This window comes from Mustela erminea, chromosome 1 (genome assembly GCF_009829155.1).
Source record: "Mustela erminea isolate mMusErm1 chromosome 1, mMusErm1.Pri, whole genome shotgun sequence".
NCBI lineage: Eukaryota > Metazoa > Chordata > Mammalia > Carnivora > Mustelidae > Mustela > Mustela erminea.
The window spans coordinates 8,266,911-8,287,071 of record NC_045614.1 but is presented as its reverse complement, the minus strand read 5'-3'; the positions used below and the strand labels follow the sequence as shown (position 1 = coordinate 8,287,071).

Below are 20,161 nucleotides of genomic sequence, written 5' to 3'. Positions count from 1 at the left end.
GGATGAGAGCGGCCCCACCCCTGACTCGGTAACTGACCATCTCTTGAGACTCCACTTCCTCATCTGTAAAATGGGCACAATAGCCTACACCTGCTGGGCAAGGGGAGCGCTAAGCAGAATGGGTATGAACACACGGACGGCCCCGGGAGCGAAGCTAGAGGGGTCAGCCGAGACCCCTCGCCTCTAGGCTGCACCATGTCCATCTTCCACGAGGATCTCTTGTGGTCTCTGAGGCTTGAACATGGCACTTTTTCCTTTAGAGGCTGACACAGATAGGAGGATGTTTCCTCGTTTTCCCCAACCATCACCCAGGAACACAGAGAGAAAGGAAAACTATTTGTGTTAAGAGGTTATTTTTTCCTCACCTCACCGGCACAAGCATCTGATCAATTCCCAAAGTCGTCGGGACAGTGAGTACGTGGCGCCCAAGTGCAGGACAGAGTGGGGACACAGTGCACAGGTGAGCAGAGCCACCCGAGTGCAGGAAACCATGTGACATCAGCCACCTTTTAGGGATTTGGACATCTTTATTTGTTAACAAAAGGCAACTCTGGAGCAGTGGGACCACATCTCCCATGTGGGATGTCGGGTACCGGAGACACCAGGCGGGAAGGCGGCCGGCTCGGAGCAGAAGGCCGGATGCACTGCCCATCGGCCCTCCTCTGATCACAGGGACCCAGTCAGTAAGGGCAGTGGGCACAGGCTCCCTACCTTGTGCATCTGGTGCATGTTGTCCTGAGGGTACCCTCCAGGCCCCTGGGTCGGGATGGGGTGTCCTGCCGAGGGAGGCCCCGGACTGGGCCCCATCATGCTGTGCGCAGAGCCTGGTGAGGGACCCGGGCTAGGGCCCAACATGGCTCCAGGGGAGGGGCCCGGGCCCGGGGAAGGGCCTGGCCGCGGAGTTCCACCCAGGGGTGGGTCCGGAGTGGACATCTTCACAGGAGCTGCAGACAGTGGTCTCCTGATGGAGAGAAGTCCTGGTCAGTCTGGGGGTCACGGCCATCACCAGGGCGTCAGAGCTGGCAAGGGAGGACCCCAGGCAGTATTGCAAGAAGCACCCACTTGACAAGGAGCGGGCACCTTTGACATACAACCCCCAACACCCAGACCTCTCTCCTCCGTTCCTCTCACAAATGAGAATACATCATGCATATAAACTCAGACCAAAATCCCCTGAGAGACAGACAGGACTCAGGAGGTGGAGGTCCACAGCCACGGCCCCACCTGCGGTCTCACTGCTGTTCTGCTCACAACCAAGACAAGGTCTCAGGGCAGCGGTGCTACGCCCTTCACACCTAATACCTGCCACCTTCCTAATAACAACAAGGGAGAGCAAGACTAAGGTTCAAAGTCATTGCCAGCAACAGTATCCAACTGGGCCTCCGGAAGTTCAGCAAATACAAATATTCCGGGCAAGCGATGCTGTTTTCCCCTTGGGGCAGTGAGACCAAGTTTCCTTTAAAATAAATGAATGGAAGTCTGAAATGCAGGTTCACTTACAGAAAAGTATTACAGAAGTAACAGCACTCTGATATCTGAAGCAGTTCTACAACGATATTCAAGTGTCTGAGGTTAAATGAATGTTGCCGAATGCTGCTGAAAACTAAAAACTGATACTCAGGAACCATACCCCAAAGCCTCTACGAGATCCAAAACTACACTACCAAAAAAAAAAAAAAAATCTAATGATGATGGTAAATTCTCCTTGCCACCACAGGGCCATGAGCTGATAAATTTTACATATGCTTTTTATAGTAAGAGTTCAATGTTCAGGTAACCCTTTTTCTGTTGTGTACTTATGTATATATGGCCTTAAATATGATTCCTTTCAATTTCCTAACTTCTTTCGTGAGGACAGAGTAATACATCTGCAGTGCTGAAATGCAGAAAACACAGAAAAAACACAGAAACTTAAAGTCACCCGGCATCCCACCAGACACGGAGGAGAAGCGCTTACCAGCCGCACAGAGAGCAACAAGCCACCCTGCTCTCCTTACCCCTTCCCAGCAGGGCAGGCGGAGGTGAGGAGTACAAAGAAGGGGCTGGGGGTTTCCTCAGAGACGTGGGACACCACCAGAGCCATAAGGATGGAGCTGAGCCATGCAGGGTGGGCCCTCTCAGGGAGGGAAGAGCGGCCCTCATGTTGCCGCTGGGACCCCTACACACCTCCCTGCCTCCCTTCTAGATTGTTCTGCACAAAGGCGCACGCGCGCGCACACACACACATTAAACAGTACTACTCATTATTCATTAGTCATTGCCCACTCTAGGCAAGCTTTCCTCCAGAGAATTATATGCAGGACCGTTTTTATCACAGAGTATCTTTTTTTATCATTTTTATCACACAGTAGTCCTCAAAAGGTGGATTCTAGTGGCTCCACTGAGTTCCCTCACTCTGCCACATACTGCGTTATTTAAAAGCCCCTCTCGGGGAGCCTGGGTGGCTCAGTGGGTTAAAGTCTCTGCCTTTGGCTCAAGTCATGATCCCGGAGTCCTGGGATCAAGCCCCAGCATCGGGCTCTCTGCTCAGCAGGGAGCCTGCTTCCCTTCCTCTCTCTCTGCCTACTTGTGATCTCTGTCTGTCAAATAAATAAATAATTAAAAAAATAAATCTTCTTTTTAAAAATACATAAAAAAAAAAAATTTTAAAAGCCCCTCTCTTGGGGTGCCTGGGTGGCTCAGTGGGTTAAAGCCTCTGCCTTTGGCTCAGGTCATGATCTCAGGGTCCTGGGATGGAGCCCCGCATCCGGCTCTCCGCTCAGCAGGGAGCCTGCTTCCCTCCTCTCTCTCTGCCTAGTTGTGATCTCTCTGTCAAATAAATACGTAAAAATCTTATAAAAAAAAAAAAAGTCCCCCTCTTGTTGGCACAAATGTAGTTTTTGTTCTGCGGACTTTTTTGGATTTGAAGTGACTCTTTCTGTCCCTAAACTTTACTGGGCACTTCTGGTTCTAAGAATAAATTCTGTTAAGAAGTACAAGAACATTTTTAATTCTCCTAATTAGAACAAAAGTTTGGGGTGCCTGGGTGGCTCAGTGGGTTAAGCCACTGCCTTCAGCTCAGGTCATGGTCCCAGGGTCCCGGGATCAAGTCCTGCATTGGGCTCTCTGGTCAGCAGGGAGCCAGCTTCCACCCCTCTCTCTGCCTACCTCTCTGCCTACTTGTGATTTCTTTCTCTGTCAAATAAATAAAATCTTCAAAAAAGATCAGAACAAGAGTTTTAATCTGAAAGGCTGGCATATCTTCCTAGATAATAGATCAAAAGCCCAAACTTCTCTGTTCTGGTCTCTGGGCTAAATAATAGAGCAGAGATGACCAGACCCCTCGGCAGGGCACCGGCCTGACTAGCAATAGACCCGACCGTGCAAGAAAGCACTCCGTGTCCTCTGGGCCTCCTGGATTTCCTCCAAAGTGCAAGGAGCCTCAATGCTGCACCTTAAAAAACCTGACAGGAGTGCTGGAGGATGCATGTCTGCTTACTAGCTCTTCCCCATAAATCCAAAACCCAGTAAGCCCCAGGTAGGCAAAGGAATCAAACTTTTCAAAACTAACTTTGAGACAAATTCATTTAGAAACAAAATCAGACCTGACTCAGATACATGTGAATGGTCACACCTGCTACAGAAAAGGAACCTGTGACCTCAGATGCCACTCCCACCTCTGCCTTGCGACATGATCCCTGTCCCAGTCTCCTTCTCTAAAATGCGGAATCTGAAGTCTGAAACCTCTGGCTCAGCATTCGTCTCCATCAAGTTGCGCCTACAGTCCTACTTCACAGGTGGAGAGCTGGGTGATGTGAACACAGCCATGGCTGGGCCAAGAAGACGGCTCCTCGGGTGCCCTCGGGACTCTTCACGTCCACACACCCTCTCGCAGAGGCCCAGAGACATTACAGTGCTGTGGCAAGAGGGAAAATGGCCCAGAAAACACTCGAGGAACCCTGTGGCATCCGGGAGCTCGTGGGTGCTTTCTCACGTGAAGGTCTCCATTCTGTCACGCCAACTGAAACTGACAGCAAAATACAATCCACCCCATCCGGGGAACACCTTCTCCTTATCTAAAGGCAGATATGCCAAAGAGCAAGCACTGGAAGTGTCTTTGGAATCGTAGCTCTTCTAAAGGTAGTTCATACTTAGTATCAGACGTTCCCATCAAAATGCGTGATTCCGGGGCGCTGGGGGGGGGGGGCTCACTCGGTTAAGCATCTGCCTTTGGCTCAGTTATGATCCCAGGGTCCTGGGACTGAGTCCTGTATCAGGTGCTCTGCTCAGCGGGGAGCCTGCTTCTCTCCCTCCTCCCACTCGTGCTCTCTGTTGCTATCTCTTTCTCTCTCTATTAAATAAACAAATAAAACCTTTAAAAAAAAAATGCATGGTACCTCTAGAAATTTACTACCTCCACTTACAGCAGGACTAACTTCGTCAACGACATACAGAGCTCACTGAAGATCCTGGATGACATCAAAAAATACTTTAGTGCCAAACAAAGCTACCCTATGACCCAGCAATTGCCATCCTAGGTATTTACCCCAAAGATATCAATGTAGTGATCCAAAGGGGCACCTGCACCCCAATGTTTACAGCAGCAATGTCCACGATAGCCAAACTGTGGAAAGAGCCCAGATGTCCATGGATGCATGGATGAAGATGCGGTATATGTATATGCAACAGAGTATCACTCGGCTATCAGAAAATGAAATCCTGCCCTCTGCAATGATGTGGATGCAACTAGAGGGCATTACGCTAACCAAAACAAGTCAATCAGAGAAAGACAATTATCGTATGACTTCACTTCTATGTGGCATTTAAGAAACAAAACAGAGGAGCAGGGGCACCTGGGTGGCTCAGTGGGTTAAAGCCTCTGCCTTTGGCTCAGGCCATGATCCCAGGGTCCTGGGATCAAGCCCCGCTTCGGGCTCTCTGCTCAGCAGAGAGTCTGCTGCTTCCTCCTCTCTCTCTGCCTGCTTCTCTGACTACCTGTGATCTGTATCTGTCAAATAATAATTAAAAAAAAAAAAAAAAAAGAGGAGCAGAGGGAAAGGGAGGGAAAAATAAAACAAGACAAAATCAGAGAGGGAGACTAACCGTAAGAGATTCCTGATCGGGGCGCCCGGGTGACTCAGTGGGTTAAAGCCTCTGCCTTCGTCTCAGGTCATGATCCCAGGGTCCTGGGATCGAGCCCCGCATTGGGCTCTCTGCTCAGCAGGGAGCCTGCTTCCTCCTCTCTCTGACTCCCTCTCTGCCTACTTGTAATCTCTGTCAAATAAATAAATAAAATTTAAAAAATAAATAAAAATAAAGCCTCTGCCTTCAGCTCAGGTCATGATCCCAGCATCCTGGGATGGAGTCCCATATCGGGTTCTCTGCTCAGCAGGGAGCCTACTTCCCTTCCTCTCTCTCTCTCTGTCTGCCTCTTTGCCTACTTGTGACTCTGTCTGTGAAATAAATAAAAAAAATATTAAAAAAAAAAAAAAAGAGATTCCTGATCATAGGACACAAACTGAGGGTTGCTGGAGGGGAGGAGGGGAGGGCGATGGAGTAACTGGGTGATGGGCATTAAGGAGGGCACAGGATGTGATGAGCACTGGGGGTTATACGCGATGATCAATCACTGAACTCTACCCCTGAAACTAGTAACACACTACATGTTAATTAATTAAAAAAAAAAAAATACTCTTGGGCCAAAACATGGCAACATCTACCTTTGAGAAGCATGGAGTTTCACAAGAGGCATTTATTTATTTACTTATTTATTTATAAAGATTTTATTTATTTGACACTGAGAGAGAGACAATGAGAGAGGAACACAAGCAGGGGGAGTGGGAGAGGAAGAAGCAGACTCCCTGTTGAGCAGGGAGCCTGATGTGGGGCTCGATCCCAGGACACTGGGATCATGGCCTGAGCCAAAGGCAGATGCTTAACAACTGAGCCACCTAGGCCCCCAAGAGGCTTTTAAAAAGGGCACATGTCGAGACACCTGGGTGGCTCAGTGGGTTAAGCGGCTGCCTTCAGCTCAGGTCATGATCCCAGCATCCTGGGATCGAGTCCCACGTCGGGTTCCTTGCTCAGCAGGGAGCCTGCTTCTCCCTCTGCCTCTGCCTGCCTCTCTGTCTGCCCGTGCTCACTCTCTCTGACAAATAAATATATAAAGTCTTTAAAAAAGGGGGGGCACATGTTTCAGAAGCTGTCACCTCTGCAGCGTCAGACTGAGAGGAAGCAGGTAAGTGGACAGGTCCACCAGCGGAGCAGACTCATTTCTGGACTGAAAGACATGTGACAGTAAAGGGACCCAAACAGTACAGCACCATGCGAAACCATCCTGAGCAGCACAGTGGGCCGGGCTCTGCCCACACAGACGCGCCCACCTGGGGTGCTGGTGTGTGCACGCAGACAGACAGGCCGGCCGACCTGCAGCAGCATGGGGTGCGGGTGGGCAGGGGGATGGAACCGGAAGCAGCGCTCTGGTCCTTGGCATGGCACGGAAGGGGGAACGTCTTATTTACTTGTACCGGGTTTTTAGCCCATCTCAAGTGCCCTGACTATAGGGGTACGGCTGGATGAGCAACACTCCTGCAGGGCACCCCTGCCCCCCATGGAGATCACCCTCCCAGGGGCAAACACTGCTTTGATTCTGTCATTTTGGTGGGTTCACTTATTACTGAACTGCGTCTGAAGAAAAGAAACATACAGTAGTACCCTTCTGCTCCTCCATGAGGGGCATCCCTGTTGGGGGGGCGAGGGGCATTCATTCTTCGTTTCGAGTCCGCTCTCCTGTTAGCACACTCTGTGCTGCTGGGTTTCGGCCAGCGTGAGTGAACCTGCTATGGACAATGTCACTTGGCCAACATAGGCACCCATTTTCCTTGGATATCCAGGAGAGGAATCATTCGTCATAGGAAGTCATAAATTCAGCTTGGGCAAATATTGCAAGCCTTCCGAATTAGGACTACAATCCCACATAACCGCCATCCCCTCAGAAGAGGGGAGAGCATTCCAGTTCCTCTACATCAACACTGACACTTGGTGCTTGTCTAACTTGGAACCGTTCCGGTAAGTGTACAATCGTATACTTTAATTAATTTGTATTTCCCTTGCGACTAATGGTGCTGCGCACCTTTCTGCACGCTGGCCACTGACATACCCACTTCCACAAGGCCTTGTTCTCACTAGAGTTTGACTTGGGGATATGTAGTTCCTCTCCCGGGTTGGGGCTCACCTCTGTAGTCTCCTAATGGTGTCTGGACGCAGAGAAGTTATTTTCATGGCATCCGATCTATCAAGTTTGTTCTTACATGGTTAATGGTTTTAGAATCCTGCTTAAGAAAATTTTGTCTATCAGGGCACCTGGGTAGCTCCATCGGTTAAGCCTCTGCCTTCAACTCAGGTCGTGATCTTCGGGTCCTGGGATCGAGCCCTGTGTCAGGCTCCCTGCTCAGCGGGGGGTTGCTTCTCCCTCTCCCTTTGCCCCCCCCCACCGCTCCTGCGTACTCTATCTTTCTCTCTCTCCCCCTCCCCACAATAAATCAAATCTTAAAAAAAAAAAAAAGAAAGAAAGAAAGAAAATTTTGTCTACCTGACATAATAGATATATGTATTTGGTCTCTGCTTCAGTTTTAGACTAAAACCCCTGGAATTTCCTAAGTGGTAGGGGGGTCTTTTGTTCTAATGTGGTGACTTGTGGTGGGCTCCGGGACAGCTCCAGGATCGGGGGCCAGCTGCCAGAAAGACCAAGCTATGATTAGAGGGTTGGAACATTCAGCCCCATCCTCCAAAGGAGGGGAGAGGAATCGAGACGTGAATAATCAACCACGCCCACAAGATGAAGCACCCATAAAATCTCTCAGCTAAGAGGCCAGGAGAGCTTCTGGGGTGGGGAACACATCCACATGCTAGGAGGGCGGTGTACCCCAACTCTGTGGGGGACAAAAGCTCCCAGGCACAGGATCCTTCTAGGCCTCACTTTATTTACCTCTTCATATGGCTGTTCATCTGTATCCTCTATAATAAACAGGTAAACATACGTATCTCCTTGAGTTTTGTGAGCTCTGATATCAAATAAACCTAACGAGCAGTTCGTGAGAACCCCATCTGTAACCAAGTGGGACAGAAGTGTGGGTAACATGGGGGCCGACTACTTGGGACTGGCATCTTAAGGGGGGAGGAGTCCTGTGGAACTGAGCCTTTTACCTCTGGGTCTGCACTAGCTCTAGGTAATTAGCATCAGAACTGACGTGTAGGACACACAGCAGGTATCTGCAGAAACTTGCTCCAGGTGGAAAACCCACACATTTGGTGTCCGCGGAGGAAACCAGTTTTCCTTTACTATCTCAGGGTCATGGAGATAAGAGGAAGGAAAGAGATATTTTAAAATCCAGAGGGAGTGTGACTTGCTCTTGCCTCCTTGCGATTTACAACTGCTGAGGATACAATCAGTGACAGAAGTAACAGGGAAGATGACCCAGCCAGAGGGGAAGCGGGCTGTGGGCCCATTTGGGGGCAAGGACTGAGATTTACTCACTGAGCCCACACCCTTGCACCTCCCAGCGAGACTATCATGGGCCCTGCTGACAGAGGGGTCCCTACGGCTCACCGGCCCCCCAGCATCTCAGTGAAGTTGTTAGAGTCACAAGGCCAAAGCCACCGTGCAACTCACTGAAGTGCAGCCTGCACCGAGTTTGGACTCTCCTACTGGCCAACCGCATGATACTAGATGAGTGACTTAACCTTCCACAGCCTGTCCCCTCCTCTGTAGGCTGGAGATGAGACCAATCCCTCCCTCGGGTGTCACCAGCATCACCTGAGCTAACACAGGCAAGGCATGTATGGGCAGGAAGTAACACAACCCTGCTGGCAAAGCCAAGGGCCCCCACATTTACTGAGCAGTTGCTTACTGCTTGAAGCAATATGCAGATTAAGTCCTCCCATCCTCCTCTTTTTTTTTTTTTTTTTTAAAAGATTGATTTATTTATTTACTTATTTGAGAGAGACAGTGGCAGGCAGAAGCAGAGGGAGAAGCAGGCTCCCTGAGGAGCAGGGAACCCGATGCGGGACTTGATCCTAGGACCCTGGGATCACAACCTGAACCAAAGGCAGACGCTTAAATGACTGAGCCCCCGAGGCGCTCCTCTTCTCTTAAAGAGACAAGTAGTAAATAAGCTTCCTAACTTAGCCTACCCCACAGGACAAACCTCAAGCGATGCTCCTGTCCGGAAGCGCTCAGGAGCAAACTCGGGAAGTAAAGGCTGCACAAGGCGCCTCTGCCAAGCTGGGGGAGGAACAGAGGTTGCCTGAAGGCCACACAGGCCCACTGCAAAGACCAGGGGTCACAAGTGATGAGATCCGCCCAGGCAACCAGCGGGCAGGATCTGAGCTACAAACTATCCTTTGCCCTCTTGGATCCCACGGCCACAAACGCGGTGTTCATATCCATCATCAAGCTCCTTTGGGCCAGTCAACCTTCTTAAAGGGCAGAGGTGGGCCTGCCCCTCTTGAGAGCTGGGGAGGGTCTGGAACGGGGCACTATGGTGCTCCAGCAACGTGCCTACTCAGGAGGGCTTGCCAAGTTTGGCCAGAATTTTCAGAAGCGAGGTGGGATCTGAGGGCAAACAACAGCCCCCTCCCTACCGCCTTCTTCACTCATCACGGAACACCTCTACCTTTCCTACACAGTAAACTAAGGATCTGGCATTGTCAGCAAATTCCTAGGGTCCCCAAGGTCATCCTATGGTCTTGAGGACTTCAGGGGCTTCCACGGTTCAGACCGAACTCCTGCAACAAGTTCCTCTATGACAAGTCACTTGGTGTCTGGGCTGGGAGAAAGAAGGTCATTAAACACAAAACTGAAACCCATCCCAGACCAGAGAGCCACACCTAAGCAGATGAGAAAAGTGAAGGACGGGGGGACGGAGGGGACAAAATAGTGAAACCACTGGCACGTGTATGTGGGAGCCTAACTGAGGAGTGTGTAGTCTACGGGTCGGGTGTGTCTGGGGGCACCACAAGGAAGGAATGGAGCCTGGGAATGCAGGTAGGCAGCCTAAAGGACTGTGATGGGAAGTAAAACTACTCTGGGGCAAGAAGCAAAAACCTGAGAGCTAAGATATTCAGTAAGCTGCAAGATGAAAACCGGTTCCAGAGCCAAGGGGTCTGGAGGTGACGTGGCCATATCACCTTGACTTCTCTGAGAAGCACCCCAATTGCTGAACAATCAGGACCCCCACACAATCCATACCCGATGAGGCAGCTTCATGCACACGGATGTGGAGGAAGTTCCAAGAAGAAGCAGAGGAAAGAGGGAGCATCGATGCAAGGTGTGCCCAACCCAAGCCCCACTATGCTAACCGTAAGAACAGGTGCAAGTTCATCCGACAGTAGAAGCCAGCTCAGAGTAAGCTCGCCGAGCCGTGGCTGGCAGCGGCCAGCAGCTCTCTTAGGAGGTATGTGAGGGGGAACTGACACTTTCCACATCACGGAGCTCTGGTGTTTTTTGTGTGTTTATATTTTTATGATAATCTTCTATTAGTTCTGTAATCATATTTTTTAAAAATGCTAAAATAGGGGTGCATGAGTGACTCGGTGGGTTAAGCCTCTGCCTTCGGCTCAGCTCATGGCTTCAGGGTCCTGGGATCAAACCCCACATTGAACTCTCTGCTCAGTGGGGAACTTGTGTCCCCCTCTCCCTCTGCCTGACTCTCTGCCTACCTGTGATCTCTCTGTCAAATAAATAAGTAAAATAAAATCTTTAAAAAAGAAATGCTAAAACCAACCAACCAACCTAGATCAGAAAAATACCTGGGAAATAAAATACCCAGAAAAGATGTCCAGAAGGACCTAATGGAAATTAAAAAGATGAAAGGAAAGGATGTGAGGACTGCATTATTTTCTACTTTCAACCTCAGCAAAATTATCATTTAAAATAGAAACATCTACTGACGTTCAAATGCGGAACCAGACTGCTTGAGGAGTAGGTCTAGTTTCTTCTTTTATGCCACCCCTTGCTTTTCTCTTATAAAAAAGAACAGTGGGGAGGCGTCTGGGTGGCTCAGTGGCTTAAGCCTCTGCCTTCGGCTCAGGTCATGATTCTGCTGGGCAGGGAGCCTGCTTCTGCCTCTCTCTCTTTCTGCCTGCCTCTCTGCCTACTTGTGATCTCTCTCTCTGTCAAATAAATAAAAAATAAATATTAAAAAAAAAAAAAAAAAAGAACAGTGGCCACAACAGGATGGATGGATCTAGAGTATTATGCTGAGTGAAATAAGTCAGTCAGAGAAAGACAAAAACCGTATGATCTCACTCATAATGAGGAATTTAAGAAACAAATGAGCAAAGGGGGAAAAAAGAGAATTTAAGAAACAAATGAACAAAGAAAAAAAAAGGGACAAACCAAAAAAAAAACCAGACTCATGAACTACAGGGAACAAACCGGTGGGGCGGGGGACAGGAGCTGGGATCCCAGCCCACACTTACCACGCTGAGCACTGAGGTACGGGAGCGCTGTTACATTACTATACTGGACACCTGAAACTAATACAACACTGCTTGTTAACTATACCAGAATGAAAATTTTTTTAAAAATAAATAAATAAAGTTAAAATAAAAAGAACGGTGGTGGCCAGCCACTGAAGCAGGACAAACAGCTAATAGGAAATCGGGACCTTCTAAAATCTGCTTGCTAAGACTATGTTTTTGATTTTGGGTTTTTTTCTTGTCTTGTCTGATAACCAGCATTATACTTAAGTTTGGACCCAGGAAAGCTGCGACTTCACTTTTTGGGCTCGGAGGAATTTCTTCCCCTACAAGATGCATCAGCAGACACACCGTGGTTCCGCCGCGCCAGGGTACTCACATCGGTCAAGGAGCTGGCCAGGATGCCTTCAGCAAAACCAGTCTTATTTGTTACATGAAAACTACAAAACGAGGTTCCCCCCAATACTCTACTAGGAAAACTGTCCATACCCGACCAGACCTGGCACACTGGTCCGCGAACTGGAAGGACGTAGGAGATGAGGCACCTGCCGTCTTAGGGAACATACGGAAATAGCATATTCCTGACACAGTGCTTCCCCAACACTGGCTGCTCAAGCCAGCTGTCAAGCATTTTCCTTGCAATATAATTAAGCAGCAAAAGCTTGCCCTACATTTAAAAAGAAATACCCTTCAGAAACAAAAAACTCATGTCACGATAATTAATTACAATGTCTTATCGGTTCTACCTAAAATGCAGACATGCCAAGTCTGTCCGTCACCAAGTACGGTAGTTCCTCCTCCCACCAGCCCGCCCAGGCAGGTTTCGCTTTCCAGGTTCAGTTACACAGTCCTTGTCCTCGAGCAGACAATCCTCCTGCTGAGTTTCGCCAGAAAATCAATAGTAGCTTAACTCGACGTCACATCGCCTACATCACTAACTTCATCTCCTCTCGTCTCACTGGCATTTTATCATCTCACATCATCACAAGAAGGGCAAGTACAGTACAATAAGGTATTCTCAGAGAGAAAGAGAACATCCATGCAACTTGTATTACACTGTTATTGTCATAAATGTTCCATTTATTATTAGTTGTTGTTAACCTTAAAAATAAAATTGTCAGGGGGCACCTGGGTGGCCAGTCGACTGGGCGGCTGCCTTCAACTCAGGTCATGATCCGGGGGTTCTTGGCTTCCTGCTAAGTGGGAGCCTGCTTCTCCCTCTCCCTCTGCCTCTCCCCCTGCTTGTGTTCTAGGTCTCTCATGCTCACTCTGTTCTCTCCAAGAAATAAATAAAATCTTTAAAAAATAAAAAATACAATAAAATTTCAGGGGCAGCTGTGTGGCTCAAGTCAGTTAAGCACCTGCCTTTGGCTCAGGTCATGATCTCCGGGTACTGAGCAAGGAGTCCGCTTCTCCCTCTGCCCCGTCCCTGGCCTATGTGTGTGTGCATGCACTTTCCATCAAATCAATAAATAAAATCTTCAAAAAAACCCAAAAACCAAAACAAAAACACGGGGCGCCTGGGTGGCTCAGTCGTTAAGCATCTGTCTTTGGCTCAGGGCATGATCCCAGGGTCCTGGGATCAAGTCCCACATCGACTCCCACATCAGGCAGGATTCCTGCTCGGCAGGAAGCCTGCTTCTCCCCTCTCCTACACACCCCCCCACTCGTGTTTCCTCTCTCACTGTGTCTCTGTCAAATAAATAAAATCTTAAAAAACAAAAAAAAAACACCTGTCAGTTTTCACCTACAAAAACGTGTGCATTCAGGAGTAACAGAGAACTATAATCTACGACAAGCAAACTATGGCAAAACCAAAGGCAAGTCCAGAGAACAAACAATGCTCCTTTATGGAAGGAAAGGGGGAAGTTAGGAGGGCTGCTATAAACACGAAGTCCGCTGGAGTAAACAGGGAGTTCAAACTGTAGTAGTGTCTCACTGGCTGGGCGGTTGCTGGGGCAGAAGAAAAAACCTTTCTTTCTCAGCGGGGGTAATAAAGTACTGTGACCTGCAAGGTGACTTCCAAGTAGGTCTGTTCCTGTCGGGTCTGCAACTGACGACTGGTAGGGCTCGAAAGCTCCTCTTTCTGTCCTCCTGATTCCATTTAGATGAGGTTTCCTACTATTAATTTTCACATTGTTCATCTCTTACTGTGCCTCATGTATAAATTAAATTTTACCATAGCTATGTATATATAGGAAAAACAGTATAGATAGGCTTCAGTACTACTCACGTTTCAGCCATCCCCTGGGGGGGTCTTGGAACGTATCCCCCACAGATAAGGGGTCTTACTGTATTATTTTTAGCCCAGGGAATCATGTATCATCATATTCACTGGAATCCAGACCTCCTGCCCGCTTAAAAAATTTTTTCTTTCACTTGAAACCCACTGAAGAGGACCTCCTCATCTACAACACATCACAAGATGTGAACCCATCACAACGACCAAGCTTGTTTTCTGCCCTTGGGGAGTTCATGCTCTAACCCAGCAGCGAGACACTGTCTCCACTGAGAGAATTCAAACACTGACCCACCTATCCACCACACGGGCGTTTTCCAGACTCCTCTGACCATGACCTGGAGTCATGACATGACGCAGCAAACACACATCAAGTAAATCCAACCAGCTGTACAAATCTATCCTGACCACGCCCCCCGTTTAACGCAGAGAGATTCTCTTCTTTTTAAGGCTGGTCACGCCCCACCGGATGGATGTCAGGTCTACGACTGGCGGGTCTGCTGAGGTACCGGCCACCTGTTCAACACTGAGAACGACACCTAACCTGCGGACAGGGTGGGTGGTGCCTACACCACCCAGTGTCACTTGCGACAGGCCCTCCCAGCCACCTCAAATACTGACTGAAAAACCAACTCTGTGCTGAACAGGGTACCAGGTATCAGGAATGCAGAAGCCAATAAAATCCCTGCCTCGTGGAACTGACAACTGAGTGACAGAGGCAAGCACACAAATAAAGATGACATGGTATTCCTTGTGCGGGGAGTGGGGAGATGCCACGAACTTGTACCATGAAAAACTCAGCAGGGATAACAAGCTGACAGGACCAACCATGGTGGCCAGGGAGGGTCTCAGGGAGGGGATACACCCAAGCAGAGACCTGAAGCGGAATGGGAGCCATGGGAGCCATGACGGACGGGCGAGCAGCAAGGACAAGGGCTCGCCGGAGTGGGACTGTGCTGGACTGGAGCAGGAAAGGGGGATGTGGCAGCAGGTGAAGTCAGAGACGGCTGCGGAGGGCAGATCACAGGCCTGGAGGGCAGGAGTCTACTCTAGGTGCAAGGGGAAACCACTGGAATGTTCTGGACAGGGCGGTGACATGGTCTGATGATGGTTTTAGAAGATTTCTCTGGAGACGCTGATGAATAGATGAAAGGTTAAAAGCAAGAAAGGAGTCAGGCGCACCTGGACTCAGGTCATGATCCCAGAGCCCCGCATCGGGCTCCCTGCTTGGCAGGAAGCCTGCTTCTCCCTCTCCCACTCTCCCTGCTTATATTCCCTCTCTCTCTCTCTCAAATAAATAAAATAAAATCTTAAAAAAAAAAAAAAAGAAGAAAGGAAAAAAAAAGCTCAATGGTGACCAAGGTAACCAACAGGGCTTCAGCAAGCACATGCCCTTTGAAATATGAAAGGTGGTCCTTCCTCGGGGCTGACCGGCCTTGGAGCCAGATCTGGCAAAGCCCAGCAAGGCTGGATTTCAGCTCCAACTTGCATCCCGTGGTTCAGTATCGGTGACTAGAGGTGCCAACCCGGGAAACTATGGAGTAAGAGAGGGTTGGAGGGAGGAACAGAGGGGAATGGGGTTTTCTGCTCAGGAAGGTTAAGTCACTGGTCCCACATCACTCAGGAAGCAGAGTCCTGCCTCAAGTCTGTCTGACTCCAGGCTTGAGGATCTGATTTAGGCTGAGGATCAAAAGGCAGAGGAAAGCCTGAAAGGGTGCCAAGTGCGGGCAGAGCGGAACACTCTGACAGGCAGGGGTATCCCGGCTGCGTTCCCAGGAGGCGGGCTTGGCTGCGCACAGCAGATGGACTCCCAGGCTTCAGCGTCACCATTCAGACAACAAGAGCACCCACCATTCTGCTTCAGTGGGACTTTTGGTGCAAGTCAGGGTGACCCACATCAAACCCCGTCCCCTCCCTTAACAGGTGAGGCTGCAACTGCCGCGCAGCCACCTGCTTCCTGAGCCAGCGGGGCATGACTTACCAGCAGAAAAGAGAACTTGAACCATCCCAAGGAGCCATTTGAAAGCCCACTGCTACTAAATCCGGGGTCCGGCCTCCTTTCATCTCACACACAGCTGGTGAACTTCACGCTGATCAAAACCCACTGTCCCCAGGAACAAGTATCCACATGCCAAAATAAAGACATGCCCCCTTTATAACAAAGTAACAGTCCCAGAGGGAAACAATGGGGACCAGTCTAGTCCCAAAGGCTTCCAAGGGGCCTGGGCTAGTTTATGCCCGGCGAACAGCTACCTGTGTTCTAAAGAAAGCCCCTTCTCTAAGGTAATTGAGAGGGAAATCGATGCATCCCTTCCTTTCTCTCTGCCCTACGAAATCCAACCACCCAGCAAACCCAGCTACATGTGGCACTACCCTCGAGTGCCTTTCCCTTACATGAAGGTGATCCGAGGCCAAATTTCTCGTGTTCATTAAATCCACGTAATAAAAAAGTAGTATCATCGGCATGCAGTTAAAAGAAAACTCCAATTGTACCAATGAACCTTATACTTCTAGGGATGATCTCCTTAAGGTTGACAGCAATGGCAGGTCCATTTAGCCTCAGACGCGACTCTGATGTGTTCCCCGCAGACATTTCCCCCCAATATTCTAGCAGCTGTCACTTCCCGTTTTATAGTAGGGAAGTAATTTTGCACATCCCCCTAATTTTTAATTTATTTGTAAAGGTTTTACTTGTTTGTTTGGGGGAGGAAGGCCGGGGGGGGGGGGTGCGGAGAGAGAGAGAGGATCTCAGGCAGACTCCTTGCTGAGCGCAGAGCCCCAGGCTCAGTATTACAACCCTGAGATCATGACCAGAGCTGAAACCAAGGGGAGACATAACCAACTGAGCCACCCAGGCGCCTGTAGTCTTTTTTAAACTACAATTCCCTCTTAAGTGTTCCAGTCAATGTTACAAGTTACAAGGAAATATGTGAGATGGAAAACAAACATTTGGTATTTTCCAAAACCCTTGTCACCAAACACACTTCTTTCTTTCCAGTGTATTATGGTGAAAGTGCAAGCTTACAATTTTTAAATTATGAGAAACAAAAGATAAGAGCTGATTCCTTTGCTACAACTTTGAAAACATACAAAACTATTACCACAGGAGAGCAAAAATATATTCTGTATCTCAAACGGCCAGGACATTGTAGGAATCCTAATAAATGACACCAGCTACCAACTGTTCAGTACTGTGTGCCAGGCGCCGTTCTAAGCACTTTACAGTTGTTACTGTTGTTTAGACCTTGCAACAATCCTCATAGTTGGGTACCATTACGGAACTGTTCCCCTTTGCAACTAAGGAGATGGCTACGATTGAATGAGAACAGGGCCCTTGTCTGCCTGTTCCCCACTGAATCCCCAGCCCCCATCAGGGCCTGGCTCATGGTAGGTTCTCAATGCCCACTTGTTCAAACGAGGAATGTGAGGCTGGGCCATTTCTTGCACGACGGTGGGGGGCGCCACTCATGTAGTATTCTGTCTATGGTCAGTGAGAATGGGTCCCTCTGTGCCATGACAGCCCTAATGATGAAGGCCAAAACCGGCTGACATATCTGAAGACTCACTAAATGCCAGGAACTGTCATCTCCATTTCTCTAAGGCACCAAGAGGGAAAGTGGTAAAGCCAGGATTCGAATCCAGAAGGCTTAAGAGAGCCCTTGGTGAAGAAATATCCCTAAATGTCAGTTTCTTCACCACCAGAATGTTGTTCTCACCCCACACACCTAATCCCTCCCACATCCCATAAACAGCTAAGACAAGGATCAGGTCTAGGGCTACCTCCCAGTGTTCTGAGGGTCCAAAAGGAATGATAAGGGTATGTGGCACATGAAGGAGCACTTATTATTGTCATCATTATATATGAATTGATTTTAAAGAAATTAAAATATATATAATGAGCACACCAAACCTGAACTTCCTGGGATATAGGATGACCTCAAATTTTGTTTTGCATTCTTTAAATAATTCACACACACACACACACACACACGCAGAGATAACAACATTAACTACTGCAATAAACTGAGTGCTCACTATATGCCAGGCACTGCAGTGTGCTAAACAACTTCCCATGTTATGTTTTCAACCCTTACAACAACTGTGACAGCATTGCTGTCATACCTATTTCACAAGTGGGGGGGACCTACTGGTGAATGCCTTCCTGGAGGTCAATCTAGGATTTAGAAGGCTGGGTATGAATTCAGGAGGTCCAATTCCAGAATTAGCAGTCCTCACCACCACCCATACTAATCACCAGCCCACACCCTCGTTCCCAGGGACGTGGGCCTGGAAAGTTAAAAAACCAACACAAGCAACTAACATTTATTGCTTACAACCCAACCCCGGTCCTGTGCCAAGCATTTCATGCATGCACTTACTCCATCCCCCACAAGGACTCTCCTTCATTCATTCCACAAATGCTCCCTAAGGACCTAGTATGGGCCAGACTCAGAGTACGCTCCAGGAGACCAAGCAGACATGATCCCTGCTGTGCTGGCCCTCAGAGAAGATGGATGTGTAATTACACACTGGGGTAACTGCTACACAGAAAGGATCAAGGCGATATGTGAGTGTAGCAGTGGACAGCAATGACTAGTCCAGGTGGTCACATGCGAGCCTGGACATCCTTCCAGATCCTGAGAAAAGGCCCCCCTCTTCCATCAACCTCCCTAATCCCATCACTCCCCTGTGCATCCACTGTGCTCCTCTCACAGGAAGGGTAATGAGGATCACATGATAGGCCACGGGGAGTTGTTCCCACATTTACCATCTGTTCCCCTACAAGACTAGAGAGGCTCCTAGGCCATTCAACCACCAAGCCATCTAACACCCAGTAGGGACTCAACAAATATTTGCTCAACAGTAAAGGAGGAGATTGGGCCTGATGATAACAGCAGTACTTCCCACTTGCCAGAAACCATTTTACAGGTTTTCACCAACTCCATTTGTGGCATTATCCCCTTTTCACAAAGGAGGAAACGAAGCAGTTCAGAGAGATTAGGCTATTTATCCAAGGTCACACAGCTAAGTGAGTGACAGCCCAGGGAATCAAACTCCATTCCGGTCTGTCAGCTGAAACTGAAAACTTGTTTCAAATTCCTAGGAAGTGGCTCTCGCACTTATTCCCTAGTTTCCCCAAGGATTCACTGGGGGGAGGGGGGATCAAGACTGGTGTCTTCGTGAGACCAGCACAAAACACTCTCCTAAAAGCCCACGTTTTAAATAAAAGCCTTAATCTAGAAAATCAACTGAAGGCGAAAGGATGCAAAACCAAAACAATGCTTTCAACAGCAAACAGTTCTACGCGTCCTCCCCCACTTGCTCTAGACTCTCCACTTCAGGGCAAACATTCTGAAGTCACCACTTGCAAAGAATTGGGGAGTTATTTACTTTTCTTTGAAAAATCTAGAATACGTGATTTTTTTTTTTTTAATAAAATGTTAGGTAGGTTAACCCAAAGGGACTGCTAAGGCTCGTTTCCAGGCGACAACGAACTCATCTGGGGGGCTTTTCCTACTGAGCTCCCACCGCAGCCTCCCCAAAAAGACAACATTCAGGTCGGACCCGTTACAACGTAGCCAGAAAAGCTCCGACGCCTTGCTATTGTTGCTGCCGCGACCGACACAGCGACCCGGGGCCGGGACCCCAGCCCGCAGAGGAGGCGGAGAGCTTTGTCCGGCGACCCCGGCGAGAGCGCGCGCGCGGCCTCCACGCGGCCCGGGCCCCCACCCCACGGCCCGCGGATGCTGTAGCCGCCGCGGCCTCGCTACGCTGTGGCCTTCCCCGCGCGCGCGGTGCCGGACAGGCTTCTTGACCCTCCGGCGCCGCCGTACCCCAGCCCCGCTCCGGGCGCCGGCGGCCCCCTCCCCCCTCGGCGCCCCGGCTCCATTCAAACCGTCCTCCCAAGCCCCGCGCCGCGCTCCCCCCGCGGCCCGCGTTCCTTACCGAGAGCCGCCGGCGCCGTCGCCTTCCCGGCGCCGCCCCCGCCCCTCCGCGCGGGGCCGGGGGCAGAGTGGGCGTCTCGCCTCTCCTCACGAAACAAAGAAGCCGCCGCCGCCGCCGCCGCCGCCGAGCGAGGGTAAGTCTCGCGCGCGCGCCCGCCCGTCTCGGTCGCCCCCCCACGCCGCCCGCGCACCCGCTGCGCGCGCACTCGCCAACTCCCCTCCCCCCCGACAATCGGCTTCTCTCGCTTCCGCCGCCCGCCCGGCCTCGTGCGCGCGCCTGCCCGCCCTTCCGCTCCCAGTGCGCGTGCGCGTCCGCTCGGGCCTTCGGGGACGTGGGCGGGACGAGAAAGAGCAGGCGCTCCTGATGTACCACCCAACTCAGTCCGGGAAGGTCTCGCTCATGCGCACCGGGGTCTTCGTCCTCACGCAGCGTCCCCACGCCGCGGAGCATGCGCAGAGCAGGCGCCACTGCGGCGGCTATGGTGGTGGTGGTGGTTCTTCTCGTGGCTGTGACGGG

General features: G+C 49.9%; 1 protein-coding gene across 7 annotated transcripts in view; it reads right to left on the bottom strand.

The window, feature by feature from the left end:
* Positions 1 to 19,758, bottom strand: part of SMARCA4 (SWI/SNF related, matrix associated, actin dependent regulator of chromatin, subfamily a, member 4) — a 92,001-nt gene extending 72,243 nt beyond the window's left edge. For all 7 annotated transcript variants that reach the window (XM_032311468.1, XM_032311476.1, XM_032311479.1 and 4 more), the window contains exons 1-2: positions 19,646 to 19,758; positions 712 to 961 (exon numbers count right to left, since the gene is read on the bottom strand). In XM_032311468.1, coding sequence (XP_032167359.1) covers positions 712 to 933 — 222 coding nt within the window. In that variant the 5' untranslated portion in view covers positions 934 to 961; positions 19,646 to 19,758. The remainder of the gene's footprint in view (positions 1 to 711; positions 962 to 19,645) is intronic.
* Positions 19,759 to 20,161: the final 403 nt, after the last annotated feature.